The sequence below is a fragment of the Parastagonospora nodorum genome (assembly GCF_000146915.1).
Source record: "Parastagonospora nodorum SN15 chromosome Unknown scaffold_3, whole genome shotgun sequence".
NCBI classification, from domain to species: Eukaryota; Fungi; Ascomycota; class Dothideomycetes; order Pleosporales; family Phaeosphaeriaceae; genus Parastagonospora; species Parastagonospora nodorum.
Genome location: NW_001884551.1, coordinates 1,238,993 through 1,261,292, shown reverse-complemented (window position 1 = coordinate 1,261,292; position 22,300 = coordinate 1,238,993). Strand labels below are relative to the sequence as shown.

Genomic DNA, 22,300 nt, shown 5'->3' with positions numbered 1-22,300 from the left:
ACTACCGGTCGAAGAGCGCGATTGCGACCGTGGTGTTGAGGCATGAGAGGCCATCTTATGCAGCTTGGGACGATAACTGTCGTGTCGCGATGCAGCGCGTCACACAAGCAAGCCAGGTGCGATGAGTGTGCGAGGAAGAGGCCACCTGGTGGCGGTTCTTAACTTGACACGTCTCCTAACCGACGCACAGATGCGACCTTGAAGCGATGTGTTTGCGAGTACGAGTGGTGAGCGCAGCAGCTGTTGAGGGCATCTCGCGTAGTTGATGTCCTCCGTAGCGTCATCCCACCACAAACCATGCGCTCGGGATCTGCCCGCAGCCGCCCATGCAAACTTCCAATCACACGCAGTCTACCTTGCACTTTCTTCACTAGCTGAGCGTCCATGACGGAGCCTCGATACTTCTCATACAAGTCATTTGATATCATTCCAAGCAGCCATAATATCAGTCACTTTAATGAACGCACAAGGCCAAATGATGCATGTGTGCTTTATTTCACTTGAATTACAACTACAAACCAGCTGTATCCATGGCAGAAAAGAAGTGGTATAGACGTCCTGCAAATGACAGAATGACGGTTATCTAAACGTTCTCCTGGCAGAAGCGCTTGGCTTTGCCTACAAAAGGTGGTGCTACATTGTGGTGGAGAGGTGCTATGCGGTTCGTGGGAGGATGCGGGGTGTGAGGTGTGGATCGCTGGAAGTTCGTTCTGTTGAAGACAACGGATCCTGGGCTTTGGGTGCTGTAGGTTATGCTTTTGTTGCTCGGGGCTTGGGCCATCATAGCCGTCGATGCAGCATTCGGGTGCCGTCGGGGGACTGGACTAGCCATTTCGAAACGTGAATAGCCCAGATCCACCACTCCCAGCTGTTCCGACTAGCTACCGGTTTACAAGGGCGAGATCGCGCCCCGGCGTGTCCATATTCTCGACGCCGTGGCATGAACAGCTTCGTCCGAAAAGAGGAAAGCATCTAGATCGCGCGAACTCAGTCAAAGGCCAGATACTACTTCCAAGAGGGAAGAAGTCTCTGAGGCAAGTGACCAAACTCTGCTCGGATCGACGAGGCAGGGGGCAGGGGGTGGGTATAAGCAAATCTATCAAGCCATGACGCTTGAGTTGCCGCCTGGGGGACGGGGTCAGCCGGATATAATGTATATAGAGGGACAAGCATATAGGGACAGGGGCAACGATTTAGTGGGCTCGTGGGGGACGAAGAAAAGGGTTGTTGAGTTGGTGGGCCGACGTACCAATTTGGCGCTTGATCTGTTCACGGGCCCACCGCGCAGTATCGCGTGTTCGGCCACTGAAGTCTTGGTTGGAGCGGGCCTCCCTTGCCATAGCAGTCAGGAAATCGTGGCGGAAGAATTCCCTGAACTCGCCGTTAGGGAACGCTTCAGCGATGTCACCAATCACACCACAAGACGACCGAAGAAGACCTTCGGTGCGGTTGGTGTCCTGCTGAATGTTGCGGAGCAGATCAAAGATCGAGTCCATGTAAGGGACGACGAGGTTAGTCTTGTTGCTGATCTTCATCGCAACGATGCAGCCATCCCATGCGTCCATGATGCCCTCGCGTAGCGAGGTAACGTAGTCAATCATCTCGAAGTTGCCCTCAGTGGTGAGATTAACCTGGCCAGCCTGCTGAAGCACCTGGGCAACGACTGGAAGGTAAGGCTCGAACGCACCGTGAATCGCGTGCGCAATGTCGCCAAAACATTGCAGGATGGCTGGCTTGAGCTGGTTACCCAGGGCAGGGCTTCGTAGGTTGTTGAGCAGAGAGTTCATGAAAGCATCGCAGTATGGCTGAACAGCCTCGCCAAGGGAACGAGTAATGTCAGAAACCAATCCAATGGCCATGGAGCAGAGAGCAGGCTCGTCCTGGTTGTTGAGAGCGTTGTACAAGAAGGGCGAGAATGCCTCCATGTACTTTGCGAACTCTTCATCCAGAGCAGTAGCGATCGATCCAATGGCTGCAAAGACTGTGTCCGGAACACTTGACTTCGGGGGCAGCGAAGACAGAAGGCTGAGTAGGATTTGCATGATGCGGTCTGCCTGGGGCCTGATATCTGCCTCAAGTCTCTGAACAATGGACATGACGACGCTGGCCAAGCTGGTCTGCATCTCCTCAAGAGTGAGCTTGTCCTCAACGCTGACAACTTGTCCCTGTAGCGCCATTGACTTCTCGAGGCGCTCAAGGATGACGTTAGACAGCTCGTTCACAAGAGGTACACTGTCACCTGCAGCGTTGTTGACAAAAGAGTTGAGCACCTCGTAGGCTGCGGTACGCAACTGGTTGTCCGCATCGGCGCGCTCGGTGACTGTCAAGAGGTGTTGCACGCTCTGTGCAAAGTGGGCAGAGAGCGGGTTAGACTGGCAGCCTGGCTCGCCAGCAAATCTGTCGGCCAAGTTCATCAGAGACCAACAGCACGACGCTGCCATCTTCGGGTTGCTTGACAACCCGCCGAACAGTGCTCCAATCAACGTCGGCAAGTGTTGCTGTGCGTCAAGCGCGCTGGGCACAGCTTCACAGATACGGCCCAAGGCATACGCTGCCGAGTCCTTGACATGTATGTTCGGATCGTCCATCATGCCAATCAGAGTGGGCAGAGCTTGCTTTACAATGGGGTCGAGAACAGACTCTTCGGGGCCCTCCATGATGGCGCCGAAAGCAGAGACGGCAGCGTCACGGTAGCGCCAGTCTTCGGAGCGGATGTATTTCTCGATAAAGGCAAGAACTGGCGGCATGACACCACTACCGACGCACTGTGCCCAAAGCTGCAGACACTGGTAGGCAGCGCGGGATGTGTTGTACTCATTGTCGTCGGCGTCCTCGTCCTGCTTGGCGAGGAGCTCCAACAGCACCGGGACGACCTCTTGTGTCGCAACGCGGGCGAAGTTGAAGTACTCGCGGAGTTCAGTGGAGCCCTCAGCCTGTGCCTATTGCAGAGTCAGTATCTTCAGGCTGTGAAAGGCAAGACCATCATACCTGTGTGTTGTCGTCCTCGATTGCGATCTCTTCTTCGCAGACCGTGCACCAGAACTCTACTGCGAGCTTGGCAACATCTGGCTCGTCGCTCTTCATGCCTTGGATGGTAAGGCCGAAAAGAGCCTTCTCCATATAGAAGCGCATCTTGTCGTAGTACAGACCCATGATGCGGTTCAGACATCCATACGAGCCTTGCTGGATGCGGTCGTCGTCGGCTTGTGTAGCTTCGCAGATGACCTGCATGATGTAGTTGCGCTCGCCCTCGTTGTCAAAGTTGGAGCGCACAAACTCGATCGAGTCGCTGAGCGCGTTGATGGCGGCGACACGGACATCGTTGTTGGTCTCCTCCTTCCTAGCACCCTGAACGACGGCAGTCAGAATGGCGTTGGAGTGGTGGCCCAGCGCCTCCCTCAGCTCCATGTCGTCCGTGTCGCAGATGAAGCCGATGGTAGTCAGCGACGCCTGCTTCTGGCTATCTGTGCCCTGTCCTACACTCTCGACCAGGGCGGGCATGAGCTCCGGCCATTGGTTGCGGGGTATTTCGATGGCGGCCACTGAGGCGATGAACTGGGCAGCAGCTGAGCCGACTTGTTTTGAGGGTGTAGCCAGAGTTTGCAGAGCAACCTGCTTGACCGTCTGCTTGATCTCGGCATCGAGGTTGATCCAGCGGTCTTGGACCTGACGTAACCGGGCATACTCGCGTGCGGTGAAGGCGTTCTTCAGGGCGAGTGCGGCACCTTGTCGAATGGCCGGCGTCGCCTGCTCGTTTGCGAGTTCGCCGCTGAGGATGGAGAGGTATTGTGGCTAGAGGAGACGGGGCTGTTAGTGGACGTGTTCTGCGATGCGCACCTGCAGCCTGCTCGTTGCGGGGGGGGGGACTTACAAAGTTGGAGTCGGCGGCCTGCTGGAGCTGCTGCTCGGCGCTGTTACGGATGTTCGCATCTGGGAGCTGTCAGTGAATGCTGCCGCGGCACACGTGAGGCAGCGAGGGTAGCGTACCAGGCGAGAAAGTCCCCTCCAACACCTGGTTGATATCCATGATTGCAGGAGGGAGTGTGCGGGAGTCAGAGAGTTCAGAGAGGGGTATCTAGAGGCTGAACAAGTAAAGGTGCCGCGGTGGCGTGTGTTGCGGTTGGAGGGTGGGCGGCAGTGAAGGAAAAGAGTAAGAAGTTGCGGTGGGCGCGGTGTAGGGAGGGAATTTGAAGCAGGTCGAGCGTAGACAGACAGGGCTAACAACACGTGAATTATTGTTTTCCAGACGGGTCGTGCCCCACTACGCCGCCGTGCTTGAAAGAAGGGGCCGGGTTTATTCTGCGCAGCTAGCAAGCAGCAGCAAACAACGAGTTTGCCGGGTGAGAGACCGTCTTTTGTGTGTGCCTATGGTGATTCCCACTTTTCTTAGGCAGGAGGTCGGCTGTCGACGCGGACTTTGGGAAGGCACAACCGCCTGGCAACCACATTGGCTCGCTTGGACCGTGCCTTCCCTCACCCCAGATTGAGCTTGCGCTCCCTTGCGCTCCCGCTGCAGCCCTGCGCTGGAGCCAACAGCTTGCGCCCTGAACCAAAGGGTCTGCTGTTTCAGCGCCCGCATCATGGTCTTTCACAGACACACCGTCTCCCGAACCTGGGATGAACAGTCTCGTCCATGGGCGTCTGTTTGCAGCGCCAAGCTGGGATGCATGCGTGGCTTCCGCCATGTCTATCACCTTGTCTTCATTGGTCAAAAGCCGCGCATCACCATTACCGACGAACTGCTTTCAAAGAATCCAAGACACCATGGTTTGTATTGTAAAGCTATGTAAGAGCGGAGAGGCAAGTGCAAACAAGCAACGGCATATATCCATACAGTTGCATTCGACGTGTCTTCATGTTAGCACTGTGCTATCACGGGGCTGTACAGCCAAAAGATACTGTTGACCATTTTGTGTCCGATTCGGTCAGTTGTGTGAGTGGGTGTCGGAGAAGATTAGAAGCGCTTCCTATTTTGGCTCAACATGCGCGACCACGTGCTTACAATTCCAGACGGCTTCAGGTGAGTTGAGCAAACAACCCAAGGGTCAGTGTGAATGTCACCACGCATGGGATTTGTTCAAGCATTACCTAGTAGCGGCACATCCAAGAACATCACTCACGTAGAGAGTTAGCGACCGTTAAGCTTTGTACATGATTTAGAGCAGACGCGAAATCCGCGAAACGGAAGAGACGAGCTGGTCCTATGTACAATTAGCAGCCCTTGTCCTCCGTGTCCTTGCTCCGTGTCGCAGGGCCAACTAGTCGGGGCCACTCGGTATGTACCTAGGCAACGAGTGTAAGATGTGAGCCTGCCGAAAACAGGCGAGGAGCATACCAACAATTTCTGACATCCAGCTTCCAAGCAAAAGATTCTTCTGATCCAGGCTGAACAATGCAATATCCTCCCACACCATGCATGATAACATGCCGTCGAGTGGAGCTGTAGCTCCTGTCATAGTCCTCATAGCGCCTTCAATGCTGTCGAAAGTCCGAAAAGTGATCCAGGTCAAAGAACCCTGCGCAGAAGTTTTAGGGTGGCAGACACCGATAGAGCTTGACTAGAGCTCTCATGTCCACCATGTTTCTCACAGTTCTAACGTACCTCTGAAGAGCTGGGTTTGAGACCTCAAAACTTGCTTGCTGCAGCACCCCAGAGAGAGTTGTAGATCTTATCCACAACGTAGGAGGCGCGGATAACGCGATGGTTGAAGTTGCGACCGTTGAGACCACGAAGAGCCTTCTCGCCACCAGTGACCGAGTCGAACTTGACGTAGACATCGCCCTCAGAGTTGGGTTCGACAGCAATGTGAACAACTTTGCCGTACTTCTTGTCACACTCAAGCTTAACTTCACCTTCGAGGTCCTTGACCCAGCTGGGGCCAAACTGCTGGAGTTCCCTGTATGCAGTTAGTATTGGGCTGCGCAAGAGACGCAATGGAAAGCTCACTGATCAGCATCGAAGGCATTCTCGATCTTGATGCACTTGGAAGCCATGGGCTTGTCGACGATGGGGTCACGAGGCTTGCTGACGACTGGGCGGGCGATCTGGGCTGCAGCCTCAGGACCATCGCGACGGGCTAGCGCGTTCATGAGCTTGCTGCGATCGTAAGTCTTGAAGTTGACCCCAGCAACATCACTGTCGTCCAAAGCAGAGGCACCGCTGACACCACGGTCATCCTTGCTGTGGGTGCGGTCGAAGACGCCACCAGTACCACCAGCGTAAGCACCACGGCCACCTGCACCGCTGAAGGCTGAGCCCTGGTAGGACTGGGCCTGTTGGTTGAAGGTGCGAAGCAGGCTGGCGGTGGACTCAGGGGTGAACTTGTCGTTGCCAAGACCAACACGGATCTGGCGACCAGCGAGCTCGAAGCCGTTCATCTCTGCGAGGGCCTCTTTAGCTTTAGTTGGATCAACGAACCTGTGGAGAAGTCAGCGACAGCGTATTGCCAGCATCAGATCGTCATGACTTACTGAACAAAACCATAACCTTTGGAGCGAGCTGGATTTGTCTCATCACGCTGAAGGGTGACCTGCTCGAGCTCCCCAAAGGGTGCAAAGATCGTGTGTAGATCCTGCTCCGTAACACTAAAGTGAATGTTGCCAACGTAGAGGCGGTGGAACGGCGCGCCATTGGCACCAGGAGCAGCGCCACCTTCAGATGGGCGAGCAGCGCGGTTCTTCTCGGCCTCCGTGAGTTGCGCAATGATGGGGACACCCTTCAGTTTCTGACCAGTCAGTTCGAGAGCTTTGGCAACAGACTCTTCGTCTTTGAACTCAACGTAGCCGACACTGGGGCCAAGTTAGTACAATTGTTGTCAGAGGGAAGTAAACCACATACCCTTTAGAGCGACCAGTAACGCGATCCTTAACAATCTGAGCCTCAATCACAGGGCCGACAGTCTCAAAGAATGCCAGCAGGTGGTGGGTGAGGGCACGCTGCGAAATCTGCTGCACAAAGATGGTGCGCTTGTCGCGATCGTCCTCGGTGACCTCTGGCGACACGGTCTTACCATGACGTGGGGCGCTACGCTCATCACGACCACCGCGGCGGTCTCGGGACCTGTTTCGCTCACGGTACTTGGAGTCGCGGTCGCGGTCACGGCGCGGGGAGCGAGAACGCTGACGGCCACCACCGCTGTAATAGTCGCCTCCACCATCTCCGCGTCCTCCTCGACGTCCGCCACGGAAGTGACGGTCGCGCGAGTCGTTGCGACGAGTCCTATCACGGTCTTCATCTGTGTCAGTACCTTTGCTTGATCGGGGCCTGCTTCCATCTCTTCGACGGTGGTCTGTCTCGCGGCTTCGACGCCTTCCATTGGACTCACGATTACGTTCCCTGCTCCTATCACGGCGGTCGGGGTATCGGTCGCGGTTGCTGCGGAGGCGGTCCTCCTTCTCTCGCTCGTCAATGCTCGCGCGGCGCTCGTTTTCTTTGGTCTTCAGGACATCCTGGGCAACATCCTCGAGGAAGGCATCGACGTCTTGCGGGTTAGACACAGCCATTTTCGGTTTGATCCTAGGGTGCGATAAGTTGTATCGTTCGAATTGTGTGCGCGGTCACGGTAGAGTGTGAATAGAATGCGGCGAGCTGTGGTGCTCTGTGACTGGATATAATTGTTGTACTGGCGAATGCCCTCGCAGGCAACTGTCTGTAGTACGGACTTGACTGTCCAACTCTGTATCGCGCTCAACTGGAACCTGCTTGATCGAAGCTGAGTTGTTGCGCGCAGTGTGCTGCGGTTGTGGAGTTGAGAGGTTGGTGCGGATCGAGGCTGATCTAGGCGCAATTCAAAAGCTGGAGGCGCTAGTGGTGTGACTAAGCGTAGATCACGTAAGCTGGCACAGACCCCCTGTACCTGTTGTACGTTCCTGCGCGAAAAGGTAGTACACAGATCAAAAAAAATACGGACATGAAAGTGTATATTAAGATTAGGTCTAATGGAGAATAAAATCGTAACAACGTAAACAATATTGTCCTTCCCGTGCGCCATATCGTGCCGCCGTGCGTTATGAAGACATCCTCTAATAAGGGTACACGTTAAACTCTCTCACTCCGCACGATACAACTTGCTTCACTACGTGCTTTTGATGACTTTGGATGGACCCATCTCCAGCTCAGTACCAAAAACCCGGTCCCAGAAGCGGCTAGTAACCCCGAAGCCGTTTTCGTAGTCAGCGAAGTGGTGCTTGAGGTGGTACTTCTTGAGTTCCTGGTAGTACGCGGGCAGTCTACCAATGTCAGCTAGGCACTTTGATCAACGTGTATTGAAGGACTTACTTCTGGTGGTGCAAAAAGTAATGGGTCATGTCATAGAGAGTGTATCCAAATATGCCGCCGCAGTAAGCAGCGGTCGCGGCGTACCAGTTCCAGAAGATGATAGTATGGGCAAGCTTCCAGAATGGCGCTGCGAGTGCGACAAAAAGTGTTGGTGGCATGACAAGTCTGTATTTGTCCATAGGAAGGTAGTGGTGGATGCCGTGAAGAAGGAAATGCAGGGTAATGCCAACGCGGTTATCTGGTAGGTGCCTGTACTTGTCAGCAATGATCAGCGCTATCACAGAGATGTACATACTCGTCCAAATGAAATAGGCAGCGGTGTAGGACGTATTCGATAATTGTCCAGAACCCGAGGCCGAACACCCAGTAGCCGGCAGTGGCGGATCCACTGAGTCCGCGCATAGCTATGCTGGTGCCAATAGTAACACAGGGCCACCATATAGTAGGTACAACCCACCATGGTGTCTTGCTCAGCGGCTCAAGAAAGTTGCCAAATAGCGGCGCCGAGTCACCTCCCTTGTAGTGTCGTGGACGGTGCACTTGCTCTAGGTAGAAGTCCTTCGAAAAGCCACCGTTCCACACCTGCATCAGTAGCGGCTTGCTGAGGTCCAAAAATTTGTGCTCCTTGTAGTCTTGGTTTGGGTCGGTCTCCTTGGACAGATCCTCGGCGGAGGACATGCCCGTTGCTGAATAGAGCGGCTTGCCGTTCAGGGTCATGCCCTTGAGCTCGGCTTTGCCTGCCTCTGTAGGCAGCAGAGGGACGATCTCGGATGGGTGGGAGCTCTTTGTTGCGCCGTCGATGAGCGCCTCGTTAGGCGTGAAGCCAACAAGGCTCTCGTCCAAGATCTCGTAGGCGGAGTCGGAGTGAGTGTGGGACAGCTCGTCTTTCAGGATAGCCTCCACGTCCTTGCCGGCATACTCGAGGATAAGTTCGCCACCACCTGGATGGCCGTCGAGAAAGTCGGTGACATCGTAGACTTTGGTGCCGATAGTGACATAGCAGGACTTCTCGTTGTTGTGTGATCGGACTTCGGCGATCGGAATCGTGGGCAGGGTGCGGCCAGGCATAGTGGTGGTTGTGGACATGTAGTCTGGCGGATAGATTATGTCGGCGTGCAGTCGGTACGAATACGATGTGGTCATTCACCGACAAGACGGAGCCTAGGATGGTAGACGGGGGCGGTGGCCGCTGCGGCGAAATGCCGAATCTTCGGAACAGCAATGTGTGGGGGGCTGCGAGAGCGTGAGGGCAGCAGAAAGATGCGCAGCAGGTAGAAAAGAGTGTACCGGGTTAGAAAGGTGCGTGAGACTTGTAGGGGAAAGCAGTCGCCCTTTGATGGGTAATGCAAATGTCGATAATTGTCAGGAGATGCCAAGAAGCTGCAGATCTCGCACCAGACACTCGCGTGGTGGCGAGACTTTGCAGGCTGGCCGCTGCATATCGCCTTCTTCCGTGCTCGGAGACCCTGAGCCTAACCTCAAATTACCCAAAGCCCAAGGACGGACAACTTCGGTGCATTTTCTGCTCGGCCCATGGCAAATTGCAGCGCAAACAGACACACGTAGCACGCGTCATGCATGTTTTTGTTTGCAACACGACATGACTGCCGTGCGGTCAATCGCGCAAAAGACCGAGGTCGTGAATTTTCGATGCGCGCAAAGATCTAATTATCACATCTTCCATGGCTCTGCGCGAGAAAGTGAGCTATGTTGTATGTCAGTCTGTCAATTGGACGGCTTTCGGGGCTATGCTCGTCACGTTTCGATTCCTGCCCGCCTAAAATTGCTTCGGGGTTCTGCATGCCTTTTTGCAGAATGTAGAAGAGAATCATCACGAGGTACGGCCACACATTACTACGTCTAGCCGGTTCGCCTACACCCTTCCGCTACTTCGGCCGGCCGTTTTGCAACGTTTCAAAGCACCTGGTGGAAGCTCCAGTCATTGGTTGTCGTGACAAGCTTCGCCTTGCTTGAATCCCTGTCAGCGTGGCAGCCACGACTTCCAGGGCGGTACGTCACCGACACTGTACCTGGTCGCAGCTTGCAACTTCCTCACAAAGCGAATGATCGACCTTGGCTCACAATGTTTCTTGATTTCGCGATGGGTGCTCGCTTCCTGCGTCCTCCATCTTCGCTACGCTCCCAGGTTATATCACGCCGCGCTGCCCGACCTGGAGACCTCACCTGATTCCTAGCCGCCATCACTTGATACCATATCTTCTTACCTGAGACTGCGTGTCGTCTGCGCGCAGTTTCGTTAGTCTCTCGCTATGCGAACACATTCCAGGCCAGGCGTGGGCGGCGGCCCTATTTCGCACTTCTCTATCGCACAGCTGTGTACAGCACTGTTCCTACTTGCCGGCCTTCCTATCGCAGATGCACTCCATCACATGGCTGTGAAAGCACCACGCAAGCAGTTGCGCAGGAAATTAGACATCACACCTTTGCTGGTCACCAATCGATGCCCCGGAGACATATGGCCTGGTATCTCAACGCAGTCTGGAAAGGGCCCCAAGGAGAATGGCTTCAAACTCCAACCAGGCGAAACCAAGAATCAGACTGTTTCAGAAGATTGGCAGGGCCGAGTGTGGGGAAGAACAAACTGCACTTTCAATAGTGACGGTACCGGCCCAGCGTCTGGTAGCGGGAAAGCCTGTTACTCTGGCGACTGCAATGGCATCTTGAACTGCCAAGTCGGAGTGAGTCTTCTGTTCTGACCGTGACATCTGTTACGGCAGCTAATCTACTCAGGGCGACGTGCCGGTGTCACTGGCCGAATTTACTCTCGATGCTGGAGACGGACACACTTACTACGACATCTCGCTAGTAGATGGTTACAATGTTCCCATAGCAATAGTTTTGCAGCCGCTGGAGAATATTACTCTTGATGACATCCCGCCCAACCTCACAAATCCATCCTGCCAAGGTACAGACGGCTTGTTGGCTGCCCAGGACTACAATCCGTACCCCGAGTATCCCGATTTCCTCCGGACAAACACTTCGTATCCACTGCCATTCGACAAGAAAGTAGATCAGAACCAGATCTCCAAATGGTGTCCTTGGGATCTGCAACAGACTCCTCCGGACAAGCCTGGAGATGGCGTATACCCATATCCTGATGACAACATCCAGCGGCCTCAGTTCAACCCGTGCTTCTCGGCTTGCGCGAAGAACAACAAACCAGAAGAGTGTTGTACAGGCGAGTACAACTCTCCAAGCAAATGCCATGTCAGTGAGTATTCGAAGAACGTCAAAGCCGTGTGTCCAGACGCCTATAGCTTCGGTATGTTGTCCATACCACCCGAGAAACCCTCCCTCATCTTCTCTTCTAGCTTTTGACGATCAAACATCAACCTTCATCATCCCGTCCGGTGCTGGGTTCGAAGTAGTGTTCTGCCCTGGAGCTCGCTCAACTAACATCATAGACACAAGTTTGGCAGAGATGCAGGCGCTGTCTCAAAAGGGAATGGCCAACAAGCAAGCATTCATCACAATAGAAAGCCGGAAAAAGATGTTTGAAAGACCTGCCCAGAGCGCATCATGGTGGCCTTTTTGAGCGCTAGCGTCTGGCATACATGGCTAGGCGGATCTGAAGCGAAACAGCAGAATGTCTTCCTATCGCTCCTCAACGCTCCTCCTGCATAGCGTTATACCCATTTGTAGTCAATTCATCATTCTCCAATGATTACATGTTGCCTTTGCTTTTTTGAAGATAGTCATGTTCATATTTAATGGCTGTACATGATGGCCCTGGTCCTGAAGATTGTAGTTCAGGTAATATAGCAGACCGATTGGGTACGGAGCAGTACTCCGCAATCGTACCACTGGCAATTATGGGCGGGAAAGGTTCGCAGAATAGCCATTGAGAGTTGCAGCAGACGTTGCACAGCAGTGTTCGCATCCCACGTTGCGTGGGGAAGCATGGTGTCTCCACTTTCCGCAGCGACATGAAAAGCACACGCTACGCCAACTTCCAATGATACCGACCTTTTTTCAACACGGAGACCTTGACACCGATTCCGTTGTGACTCTGCTTATCCCGTGTGGCTAGTTTAGGCCATGTTCGACTGCGCTGTCTGACACCATTTCTCCGAAGTACAACCTAACGCTAGCCGCGTTCAACACGGAGACGGGACCCCGCATACCCTTTCGGGACATACTTCATGGACAAACCTCGAGCGCGAGCGATACTGAACACGGCAGCAGTCGCTCCGGCCCAAGCCCACTGTCAGAATTTATGTGGGTTTAAACTTTCGGTGACATGAGGTACAGGTACTTGTTATTCTTGCTTACCCCGCTCGCTCGTTGGGGAAGCTGCGAATCCCGAACAATACTGACCTGAGTAGCTTTACACGCGCGAAGGTTAACAGAATGACGAATGCTCAGTCGCTTTCGAGCGTCACTTTGACGAAGGGATGGCAGTTCAAGCAGACAAATCATGCCGGCGAAGATGCTTGGATGACTGTTGAAAGAGTCCCTACGAATGTTCATCTGGATCTCATTGAGCATGGAAAGTACGTTCTAGCCAAGGGCACGAACTCGACAACTGCTGCTGAACACAGCTGACTGATGTTTAGAATACCAGATCCATTCTTGGGTTTTAATGAACTTCAAGCTGAGTGGGTCGCAGACGAATCATGGACATACAAAGTCGAGCTCCCCAAAGTCCAAGAAACAAAAGATGGTGTGGTCCATGTTTTGGCATTCGATGGACTGGACACCTTCGCCAAAGTCAAACTGAATGGCAAAATGATCCTCGAAAGTGATAACATGTTTATTCCTCATCGAATCGACATCACAAAAAAGTTGGAGGTCGGCGCAACCAATGTCCTGGAGATCGACTTTGCATCGGCGAGACTGGAAGCCATCAAAATCAAGGACCAGCACCCTGAACATAAATGGGTGGGGTTCAATGGCGATATGGCTAGACTTGCTGTGCGTAAAGCGCAGTACCACTGGGGTTGGGACTGGGGTCCAATTTTGAACACCTGTGGACCGTGGCGTGAGGTTAAGCTGGAGACGTATCAGTCGCGAGTCGAAGACCTTCGGATAGACTATAAGCTCGACAACAGCTTGAAGACGGTACAAGGAACCATATCGGCGCGCGTTGAGGGCTCAGCTGCACAGAAGGTCACGTTCGCAGTGTACGATGGAGATCGAATGACTTTCAAGGAATCTGCAAACATCAACGATGGCATAGCCAAAGTGGAGTTCCACGTCAACAGCCCCAAGCTCTGGTACCCGCATGGCTATGGCGAACAGCCTCTCTACAAGATCACTGCATCGGTTTCGATAGGGGAAATTGAGGTGCATCAAGTGTCGCGTCGCACTGGTTTTCGCAAGAGCGAACTAATTCAAGAACCAGACGCCATTGGAAAGAGCTTCTACTTCCGCGTCAACGGTATTGACGTCTTCTGCGGAGGCTCAGATTGGATCCCTGCAGACTCTTTCACACCCAGAGTGACCGAGGAAAAATACAGGAAGTGGCTCGAGATGATGGTGGATGGATATCAAATCATGATCCGGTGCGGCGCAACGTCTCCTTTCCACGCAAGCGCGATGAACTACTGCTAACCACAGAACAGGATATGGGGAGGCGGTATTTGGGAAGAAGACATCTTCTACGACATCTGCGACGAGCTAGGCGTTCTGGTCTGGCAAGATTTCATGTTTGGCTGCGGCAACTATCCCACCTTTCCGTCCATTTTGCAGTCGATCAAGGAAGAATGCGTCGCCAATGTCGGCCGCCTAAGACATCATCCATCCGTCGTCATATATGCAGGCAACAACGAAGATTACCAGGTTCAAGAACAGTGTGGATTGACATACGACTATGAAGACAAGGATCCGGAAAGCTGGCTGAAGACGGACTTCTCGGCTAGGTACATCTACGAGAAGGTGAGTATCCGTTAGGTTGAAAAGAAGATTTGTTGAGCTGGACTGACTGGACGCTCGGACAGCTTTTGCCCGAAGTTGTCGATGCCGAAAGCCCACACGTGCCGTACCACCCCGGCTCGCCCTGGGGTGATGGTCTCAGGACTTCAGACCCCACTGTGGGTGATATGCACCAGTGGAACGGTAAGCGGTCAATTCAAGATTGCATGGTAAATGAGACTGATCGGTCATGTAGTATGGCACGGCACGCAGGAAAAATACCAGATCTTCGATACGCTAGGTGGTCGCTTCAACAGCGAATTCGGCATGGAGGCCTTCCCGCACATCGACACGGTCCGCTACTACTGCACAGATCCGACGCAGCTATACCCGCAGAGTCATATGCTTGACTTCCACAACAAGGCAGACGGGCACGAGCGAAGGATTGCGACATACTTAGTGGAGAACTTCCGTACCAAGACCGATCTAGAGGTACGCACCTTGTCAATGCTTGCTGCGATATGCTCGTATACATGAAAACCAACAAGCCATGCGCTAGTGCTAACTAATGCAGGCCTTCATCCACCTCACGCAGTTGTCTCAAGCAGAAGCACTGATGTTCGGATACCGAGGGTGGCGTCGACAGTGGGGTCAGGATCGTCATTGCGGTGGTGCCCTTGTGTGGCAGCTCAACGATTGCTGGCCTGTGACGTCCTGGTCAATTGTTGATTATTTCCTGCGGAAAAAGCCTGCATACTATGCGATGCGCCGGGTGCTCGCGCCCGTTGCCGTGGCAGTCAAACGGGCGCACTTCGATTGGAGCGTCGTGCATGCGCGAGTGCCCAAGACCAGCGATTACGAGGTCTGGGTTGCCAGCCAGAGACAGGAACGCGTCCTAGCTACTGTTGAGCTCAGGTTCATCAGCATCAAGAGCGGCAAGGAAATCAAAGACAAGGTTGTGAAGAAGGATATTCATCTGGTTGCAAATGGCACGACCGACGTTTTTTGTGGAACAATCGACAACCGGAACGAGGAGCCGCATGTCCTGGCTGTTCGAATATGGATCGACGGGGAAGTCGTTTCCAGAGACGTTGATTGGCCTCAACCATTAAAGTACCTCGACTTCGAAGACCGCGGCCTGGAAGTCATACCGCAAGGTGAGACCATTACTGTCCGGGCAAGAAAGCCTACGAAAGGGCTCGTGTTTGAAGAAAGGGCTGGTGTGCTGGTGCATGACAGCGCCATCGACGTCGTTCCCGGCGACGAACAGGTCATCAAGGTGAGGGGCCTCAGCAAGCAAGACAAGCCACTAAGGTGGACATTTTTGGGGAAGGATTGAACCATGCATCTTGCACGCAGGATGCGGGAAATCACAGTGGAGCAGGACACCGAAAATTGTGTGAAGGGTGGTATGATCATGCATGGCCGCCTGCGAACTAGTTGCTGTTTGGGGACATGTAAGCAGAACAGATGGTAAAGATGACGACGCATGGCAGGAAGCCACGTATATGCGAAAAGTCCGATGTCTAGCAAATAACAGAATCGAGGTCCCGTAACTTGAAAGTACGAGCAATTATGGGCAGGGAATGGATGAATTGAATGTTTTGCGCTACACGAGCAGCCTTGAGCAGGACCTCGGGCGGACGGCTATATGTGGGGAGTGTTATGAGGCCTCGTTGCCATGTACCTAGCCAAGGATGTCATATGAAAGTCGTCTATCGAGCATGCTCTCTGACAAGGCTAATTTAGGTGTGCGGGTGGCATTGGCTAACACGTCTCCAATTTTCGCGGTTGGGTGTAGCCAATGCAACCTGATGGAATGTCGCAGCAGCAGGCACTTGAACATTTCGGCCCACATGCTCTGCGAACCCGGGCCTTGGAGCGCTCAGCGCATACATGTCGGCACAAGTTGGGGTAGCGAGACGTGCACTACCGCTGGCGACGCTGGCGACGCTGGCGACCCGCGGGTGCCATGGGCCTGTCGCGCCCTGTGAAGATGCGGTCGGTCGGTCCCGTTGCGGAGTTCCTTACTGCTCCTGCTCCCGAGGTCGCTTCGAGGTGGCCTTCCCAACGACCCGCCCTGCTCAGCTACCACACACTCGTACCACGAAACAGCTCCTCGTTGTTGCCATTGCATGGCAACAGGCTCGGCTCTTGCGGGAGGGATGAGCTGCATGCTGAAACGATGTGCAGTAGGGTGCCGCCCTAGACCAGCGTTTGATTGCCACGGCAGAGTCTTCTGGAGAGCTTCGAGAAGGTGGTTTGATCCCGCAAAGCACGCAAGTCCTCAATCTCGCTTGGCTTCACGCCTCGTCTTCTTCCCGTCCACCCGTCCTGCAACGGTCGCAAGCAATCCCTGCCGTCCTGCATCGAGACCCTATAATGCGGGGGCTAATTCATGGGCCCGTCGTGAACTTTGTCGGCCACTCCATCGACGCTAATGTCACAACGCTGGCATGTGCGTGTGCACATCGTGGCCGAATAGCGGTCCCTAGTGAGCGGATACGCATCCCGACCGCCAATCTGCAGCCTGAATAACTGCTTGAAGGGGATAGACTAACGAGGCAGACAGCTGGATCGTCTGCATGTGCGCATTGCCACTGGACTATCGCAGCCTTACATAGTTGGCGCTTTGGCATTCCCTTCTGGTGTCTCTCAAGCCTCTTATATTCGGACATCGGGAGCACCATTCCTCTGCAAAATCACTGGTGCAAGCTTGCTCCTTCCTCCCCTGGTGCTCCGACCGAAACCCAATCTCGATCCCGCTGCTGCATACATGTCCGGCCTGACACGCTCGTAGAAGAAGCTCCGATCGCCGCATCTCCACAGTTACTACTGCAGAAGAGAGCCGAAGACCAAGGTCAACAACACGAGACGATACGACCATGTTCCATACCTTCCAGTCTTCTACTGCGCTCCGGTCGCCTGGTGACGACACGGACGTTTCGGGGAAACCATCACGGCCGGCGGGGTCGCGGCGGATATCGACGAGCAACGCCTGTGTCGAGTGCAGAAGACGAAAGATTCGCTGCGACGGCTCACAACCGTGTGGACAGTGCCAATGGTACCAGCATCCTGAGGTAAGTATTCCCGCTTTCAGCTATCTCTTACGGCCGTTGGACGGAGCTGATTCCGGGGCAGGCGTGCGGCTACTCCAAGCCAGCCCAGAGAGTAGTGCCGAGTAGAAAGTGAGTTCGTAACGATCACAGTAGGCACGCAGGTGGGCTGACGCTTTCTCAGGTTGGTAGACAAGCTTTCCACCAATATCGAGCAGTACAAGGCGGTACTAAATAAGCTCTATGGATCCAAGGACCTTGCAACACTGGCGAACCTGCCAAGAGAAGAGCTATTGGAGATGGCGCTTTCGTCATCTTCCACACCGGGGCAGGTGACTTCACCAAATAGTCTAGAAGGTCGCGCCACGTCTGAGATCCATACAGGATCAGATGGCGCTGATAGCCTCGAGGCGCTCGAGCAAGCCCCCCCTGAAGACCCTTTCTGGGATGAAGCACGCAAGCATCAATTGCGGGTGCAAGGCATTTCAGACGATGTGAACGGCCTTTCCATGTCTGTTGATAGACTATCCTCTTATGTTGGCATTTCGTCCGTCACAGCAGCACTGAAGGTCATTGTAAGATGCGCTCCACACGCACGTGCTCTCATCACACAACAAACCAATGAAACTACCCTGCCCAGTCGAGCCGGATCACCACCTCCAGAACTCACTGACAGCAGTCCATTGGCTTTGCCATCATCCACGCATGGCCAGGAACTGCTCGAGAGCTATTTTGACCAGGTCCATCCCATGATGCCGCTGATCGACGAGAGGAAATTTTGGTCCACCTATTTGTATGGCAACAGAAAAGACTCCCAATGGCTGTGTTTATTGAACATCGTCTTTGCGCTTGGATCATTGGTGTCTTCTTCGACAGACAATGAAGCTCACTATGTGTATTTCAACCGATGCAGACAACACCTTTCTTTGGAGTCGTTCGGCAGCGGAAACTTGGAGGTCCTACAGGCACTCGTCATCATGAGTGGGCTCTACATGCATTATCTGAATCGACCAAATGAGGCGCATTCGCTCATGGGTGGCGCTCTGCGCATGGCAACTACGCTTGGTCTGCATCGCGAGTATTCGGAGCGGAGCGAAGCTGGTAGCCACATGATGCTACCGGGGTTCGAAGAATCACTATCTCCCGAGATGCGGAGACGGATCTGGTGGAGTATATTCTGCCTCGATGCCTGGGCATCAACAACGACTGGGCGACCCTCTTTGGGTCGCATGGGGCCCTCTATCACGGTTTTGAAGCCAGGGACTGCGGCTGATGCGGTATGTCTAGTCGATATTATGATATACTTGAAATGGTTACTGATCGCGCATAGGTCTCGACCGTACCATCTCCAAACAGCCCTCAATATATGGAACAGCTGAAAATGCTGCCGCTGATACATTCCTCCGTATTCTGTTCGATCGCCACCCGAATACAAGACCGCCTAGTCGAGCAACCCCTCCTATCGCCAACCGAGACTTCGACGTACGACGCCCAATTGCTCAAGTGGTACGATGAACTGCCATCTATTTTGGTCAAACAAGAGCCGTGTCCAGATTTCCTGCGCCGTCTCAGACTGATCATGAAATGGCGCTTTCAAAACATCCGTGTTATCCTCCATCGACCGTATCTCCTCACAGCCGCTTTAAGAGGATGTGCATGGATCAACATGAGCGCCGAGGAAAAGGTGGCGATTGGAAAATGTCGCGTTCTCGCCATGAAGACAATTGAAGATATGAGCCAGGAGTGTATGCCTGACCTACTATCTGGCTGGAATTCCGTCTGGTTCTGCTTCCAGGCGTGCATGGTCTCTCTCGTCTCCTTGTTCAGCGACGCGAGCATGCCCGAAGAAGTACACAAATGGCAAGCCTCCATCGAGACGGCTCTACAATTCTTCGATTCTATCCGCGACTACAGCATCGCAGCGAAGCGAAGTAAAGACGCCGTCTCAAAGCTCTACCAAGCCTACAAAGCCTATGCAGTTCCGGCCACACAAATACCCCCACAAATATCAATGTCGCAACATCAATACCAGGCTCAGACCCCATATTCGATGGCCCCGAATCCTATGCAACTCGGCGCACATACAAATCTCGGAGCACGGAATCCTTACCAGTTCAATCCAGGCACCCCATCATGGTCCAGCGACCCAAATTTCCTCAACAATTTCTGGGACGACATGATGTGGGACACCAACTTGCCTGATCTGCTCGAGCATCCGTTCGGACTGAGCAACGAATTCGAATATGGCGGCGCCGCACAGGATTCTGGGAACAATGGTTGGCTGCAGGGGAACTGATGCCGGCAACCTTGCAAACACGTTGCGAGCCGCAGTGCAACCACCGGGCATTTTCCGTAATATGCATCATGGCATGCGAGACGCAATTCTGGTTCTTTTGCATGGGTATACTTGAGGACCGAACTTCTGGAATCATGGCGGCTGGGGTTCTCCTGGGCGTCGTCAGGCATACCAGAGCGTGAACGACTTCGGAGATGAAGATGCACAACTTGCTTCGAACACGAGGTCGATTTACTCAAACATCACCGATTTCACAAAGTCTGTGGCCTGCGCGCTACAAGCATGCCGCAAGCAGCATCCGAAGGCCTAGCCTTTCCCCTCTCCGTCCCAACATCCCTTCCCAAAGCTCTGGTTCAGCGTCATCAAACCATATATCCCCTGCGGGAATTCGTCCCATATTGTACAGTACGACATATTATTATCCGTCCTTTATCACCACAATGCTGTAGACCAGGGCTCAACAAAATCCATGATACACCAACCTTTTTTCTTTCTCGATCGTTGGCTAAAATGCGCATGTTAGTCGTAAACACGAACCAGAAGACTACACGGTCGTTGCTATAGCTATATCAGAATCCTATTATCGACCTAACACCCTAGGCTGCTCGTCTCCACACTGTGCTCATGCAAGAGATTTTCAACCGCGAGGCTAAACTAAACACGCGGTTTGTTGACATGCATAGGGCGAGCGAGGCATTGCTGATCGCTTGGGATGCATAGTTGGTCGATCGGTGAAGATGCTGTGCGCATGGGGAGTGCAGGATGCTTGGCTTTGTGGAGGAAGCTTGCCAGGGGTGTGGGTTTTTTCTCGCCGGCGTACTTGGCGGGCCTAACACTGGTGTTAAGGCGATGAGGGTCTGTTTTTGTCGGACTATGTGGGCGATGCAGATGTCCGGATTCTGAGAATTGTGTGAAGGTACTTGTTAGGCACGGCTTCATGGACTGGACGAATGACGCAATTGGAGGCAAAAACGTGGAGACTTATCGATAAGGCACGCTACACCCCACAAATGAATCAGTGGACCACCACGAATGCGGAGACGTTTGACAGCTGCTGTCTCCGGCTGCATGGTCAGTAGTGCGATTTAAGCAAGATTTATAGATAGTGCTTCAGATTTGAAGAAAACTCGAGATACCTCGATAGAACCAGTTTTTGAGTCGTAAAATGTCAACATTACGATTTCCGGTGAAGACACCCCACGTGTCGCTTGGCTTTCACGCCGTCGATTGCACTATGAGCTTGGCCAGTTTACCTACACCCACGCGAGCCCAACGCGGGGAATGCCATCCTTTCCTCACCCTACGACAACACGTTTGCGTGCATAACTGAGTGGCAGGATCACATCCGACAACATGGCTTCCGAACCCGATCTACATCGCGCGATTTCCTTGAAACCCAGCCCGTTTCACACACACCCTCCCCGCGTAACACACGCATCGAGCTCCAGCCAGCATCACGGGCACACCTCAGCAGCCTCGGAAAAAGCAGCTGGCGCCAACAGCACCGCCGTCGAAACCACCCGCGCAGCCAGCGCCCACGACCCCATTGCCCATCGCAATGTCTCCCACCGCGCCAGCCAGGATGGCAACGACCTCGAGAGCGCCTCGCCACCTGAATACAACGATCCCTACCACCTCTCCGCCGCCATCAAGCCCGAGAGCGAAATGGCCCTGATCCGCGCCAACACGTCGCGCAAGCGCGACGGCTGCGGACCCATCTCACTGAACCGCAAGGCGCGGAATGCGCGCAAACTCGAGGAGTTCTACGAGGCGCAGAACGAGAACATTGAGCGCTTGCTGAAGCCTGTAGACGACCACCGGCGCGCGGCCAAGGAAGAGGGCGACGCGAACCACCTCAAGTACAAGATTGCCGTCGTGGGCTCTTTCGCCGCCAACATCATCCTCGCGATACTGCAGCTGTATGCGGCGATTAGTTCCAAGTCGCTGTCGCTGTTTACGACCATGGCCGACTCGCTCTTCGACCCCCTGTCCAACCTCACGCTCATCATGTGCCATCGCGCCGTGGCCAAGGTGGATGCAAGGAAATTCCCCAGCGGCAAGGCGCGCATTGAAACTGTCAATGGGAATCTGTGTTTCTGCGCGCTGATGATCACGGTCAGCGTCGTCATCATCGTGGAATCCATCCGTGAAATCGCAGAGCACACGGGCCCAAACGTCAACGGCTTCTTCCTGCCATCCGTCATCGCAGTCGCCATCGCGTTCGCCACGAAATTCGGCTTGTTCCTGTACTGCTGGGCGCTCCGCAACAAGTACAGCCAGGTGCGCATTCTATGGGAAGATCACCGCAATGACCTGTCCATCAACGGCTTCGGCGTGTTGACGAGCGTGGGCGGGAGTAAGCTGGTGTGGTGGCTGGATCCAATGGGCGCGATGATTCTGTCGTTCTTGATCATCTTCCTGTGGTCCAGGACGGCGTATAGCGAGTTTCAGCTGCTCATTGGCGTTACGGCGGATACGCAGATGTTGCAGCATATCACGTATATTTGTAAGTCGTGATGAAACCTGCCTTTGAGATGCATCTAACTCCCCTTAGCGATGACACACTCCCCCGCTATCCGCCAAATCGACACCGTACGCGCGTACCACTCTGGCCCTCGCCTGATCGTTGAAGTCGACATCGTCATGGATCCCGAAGACACCCTGAGGGGCACGCACGACATCGCCGAGGAGCTGCAGATCAAGCTCGAGAGTCTGCCGGATGTTGAGAGGGCGTACGTACATGTGGATTACGAGACGGATCATAGACCCGAGCATTTCTTGAAGAAGGAATTGTAG

General features: G+C 53.9%; 11 protein-coding genes across 11 annotated transcripts; 6 read left to right on the top strand and 5 right to left on the bottom strand.

Moving 5' to 3' along the window:
- Positions 1-461: 461 nt before the first annotated feature.
- On the bottom strand, positions 462-4,027 carry SNOG_02397 (hypothetical protein; the record flags this gene model as incomplete). The annotated part of the gene is made up of 5 exons (XM_001792951.1): positions 462-1,125; positions 1,250-2,939; positions 2,989-3,792; positions 3,872-3,930; positions 3,988-4,027. 5 exons carry the CDS (start codon positions 4,025-4,027, stop codon positions 1,100-1,102), a joined length of 2,619 nt encoding a protein of 872 aa, XP_001793003.1. The 3' UTR covers positions 462-1,099.
- A 446-nt stretch (positions 4,028-4,473) lies between these two features.
- SNOG_02395 (hypothetical protein) lies at positions 4,474-4,685 on the bottom strand (the record flags this gene model as incomplete). Its single annotated transcript, XM_001792950.1, has 2 exons — positions 4,474-4,544; positions 4,601-4,685. 2 exons carry the CDS (start codon positions 4,683-4,685, stop codon positions 4,474-4,476), a joined length of 156 nt encoding a protein of 51 aa, XP_001793002.1.
- Positions 4,686-4,982: 297 nt separating this feature from the next.
- Positions 4,983-5,262, top strand: SNOG_02394 (hypothetical protein; the record flags this gene model as incomplete). The annotated part of the gene is made up of 2 exons (XM_001792949.1): positions 4,983-5,020; positions 5,166-5,262. 2 exons carry the CDS (start codon positions 4,983-4,985, stop codon positions 5,260-5,262), a joined length of 135 nt encoding a protein of 44 aa, XP_001793001.1.
- A 364-nt stretch (positions 5,263-5,626) lies between these two features.
- Positions 5,627-7,503, bottom strand: SNOG_02393 (hypothetical protein; the record flags this gene model as incomplete). The annotated part of the gene is made up of 5 exons (XM_001792948.1): positions 5,627-5,897; positions 5,948-6,418; positions 6,472-6,789; positions 6,839-7,235; positions 7,326-7,503. 5 exons carry the CDS (start codon positions 7,501-7,503, stop codon positions 5,627-5,629), a joined length of 1,635 nt encoding a protein of 544 aa, XP_001793000.1.
- A 409-nt stretch (positions 7,504-7,912) lies between these two features.
- Positions 7,913-9,346, bottom strand: SNOG_02392 (hypothetical protein; the record flags this gene model as incomplete). The annotated part of the gene is made up of 3 exons (XM_001792947.1): positions 7,913-8,229; positions 8,279-8,527; positions 8,574-9,346. 3 exons carry the CDS (start codon positions 9,344-9,346, stop codon positions 8,076-8,078), a joined length of 1,176 nt encoding a protein of 391 aa, XP_001792999.1. The 3' UTR covers positions 7,913-8,075.
- Positions 9,347-10,548: 1,202 nt separating this feature from the next.
- Positions 10,549-11,834, top strand: SNOG_02391 (hypothetical protein; the record flags this gene model as incomplete). The annotated part of the gene is made up of 3 exons (XM_001792946.1): positions 10,549-10,977; positions 11,030-11,561; positions 11,611-11,834. 3 exons carry the CDS (start codon positions 10,549-10,551, stop codon positions 11,832-11,834), a joined length of 1,185 nt encoding a protein of 394 aa, XP_001792998.1.
- Positions 11,835-12,649: 815 nt separating this feature from the next.
- On the top strand, positions 12,650-15,715 carry SNOG_02390 (hypothetical protein; the record flags this gene model as incomplete). The annotated part of the gene is made up of 6 exons (XM_001792945.1): positions 12,650-12,792; positions 12,856-13,803; positions 13,864-14,176; positions 14,239-14,356; positions 14,409-14,644; positions 14,727-15,715. 6 exons carry the CDS (start codon positions 12,650-12,652, stop codon positions 15,489-15,491), a joined length of 2,523 nt encoding a protein of 840 aa, XP_001792997.1. The 3' UTR covers positions 15,492-15,715.
- A 204-nt stretch (positions 15,716-15,919) lies between these two features.
- On the bottom strand, positions 15,920-16,328 carry SNOG_02389 (hypothetical protein; the record flags this gene model as incomplete). Its single annotated transcript, XM_001792944.1, has 2 exons — positions 15,920-15,963; positions 16,049-16,328. The coding sequence occupies 2 exons, from the start codon at positions 16,326-16,328 to the stop codon at positions 15,920-15,922; spliced, it is 324 nt and encodes a 107-aa protein (XP_001792996.1).
- SNOG_02388 (hypothetical protein) lies at positions 16,125-16,361 on the top strand (the record flags this gene model as incomplete). Its single annotated transcript, XM_001792943.1, has 1 exon — positions 16,125-16,361. One exon carries the CDS (start codon positions 16,125-16,127, stop codon positions 16,359-16,361), a length of 237 nt encoding a protein of 78 aa, XP_001792995.1.
- A 2,513-nt stretch (positions 16,362-18,874) lies between these two features.
- Positions 18,875-19,504, top strand: SNOG_02387 (hypothetical protein; the record flags this gene model as incomplete). Its single annotated transcript, XM_001792942.1, has 1 exon — positions 18,875-19,504. One exon carries the CDS (start codon positions 18,875-18,877, stop codon positions 19,502-19,504), a length of 630 nt encoding a protein of 209 aa, XP_001792994.1.
- A 1,353-nt stretch (positions 19,505-20,857) lies between these two features.
- SNOG_02386 (hypothetical protein) lies at positions 20,858-22,300 on the top strand (the record flags this gene model as incomplete). Its single annotated transcript, XM_001792941.1, has 2 exons — positions 20,858-22,010; positions 22,059-22,300. 2 exons carry the CDS (start codon positions 20,858-20,860, stop codon positions 22,298-22,300), a joined length of 1,395 nt encoding a protein of 464 aa, XP_001792993.1.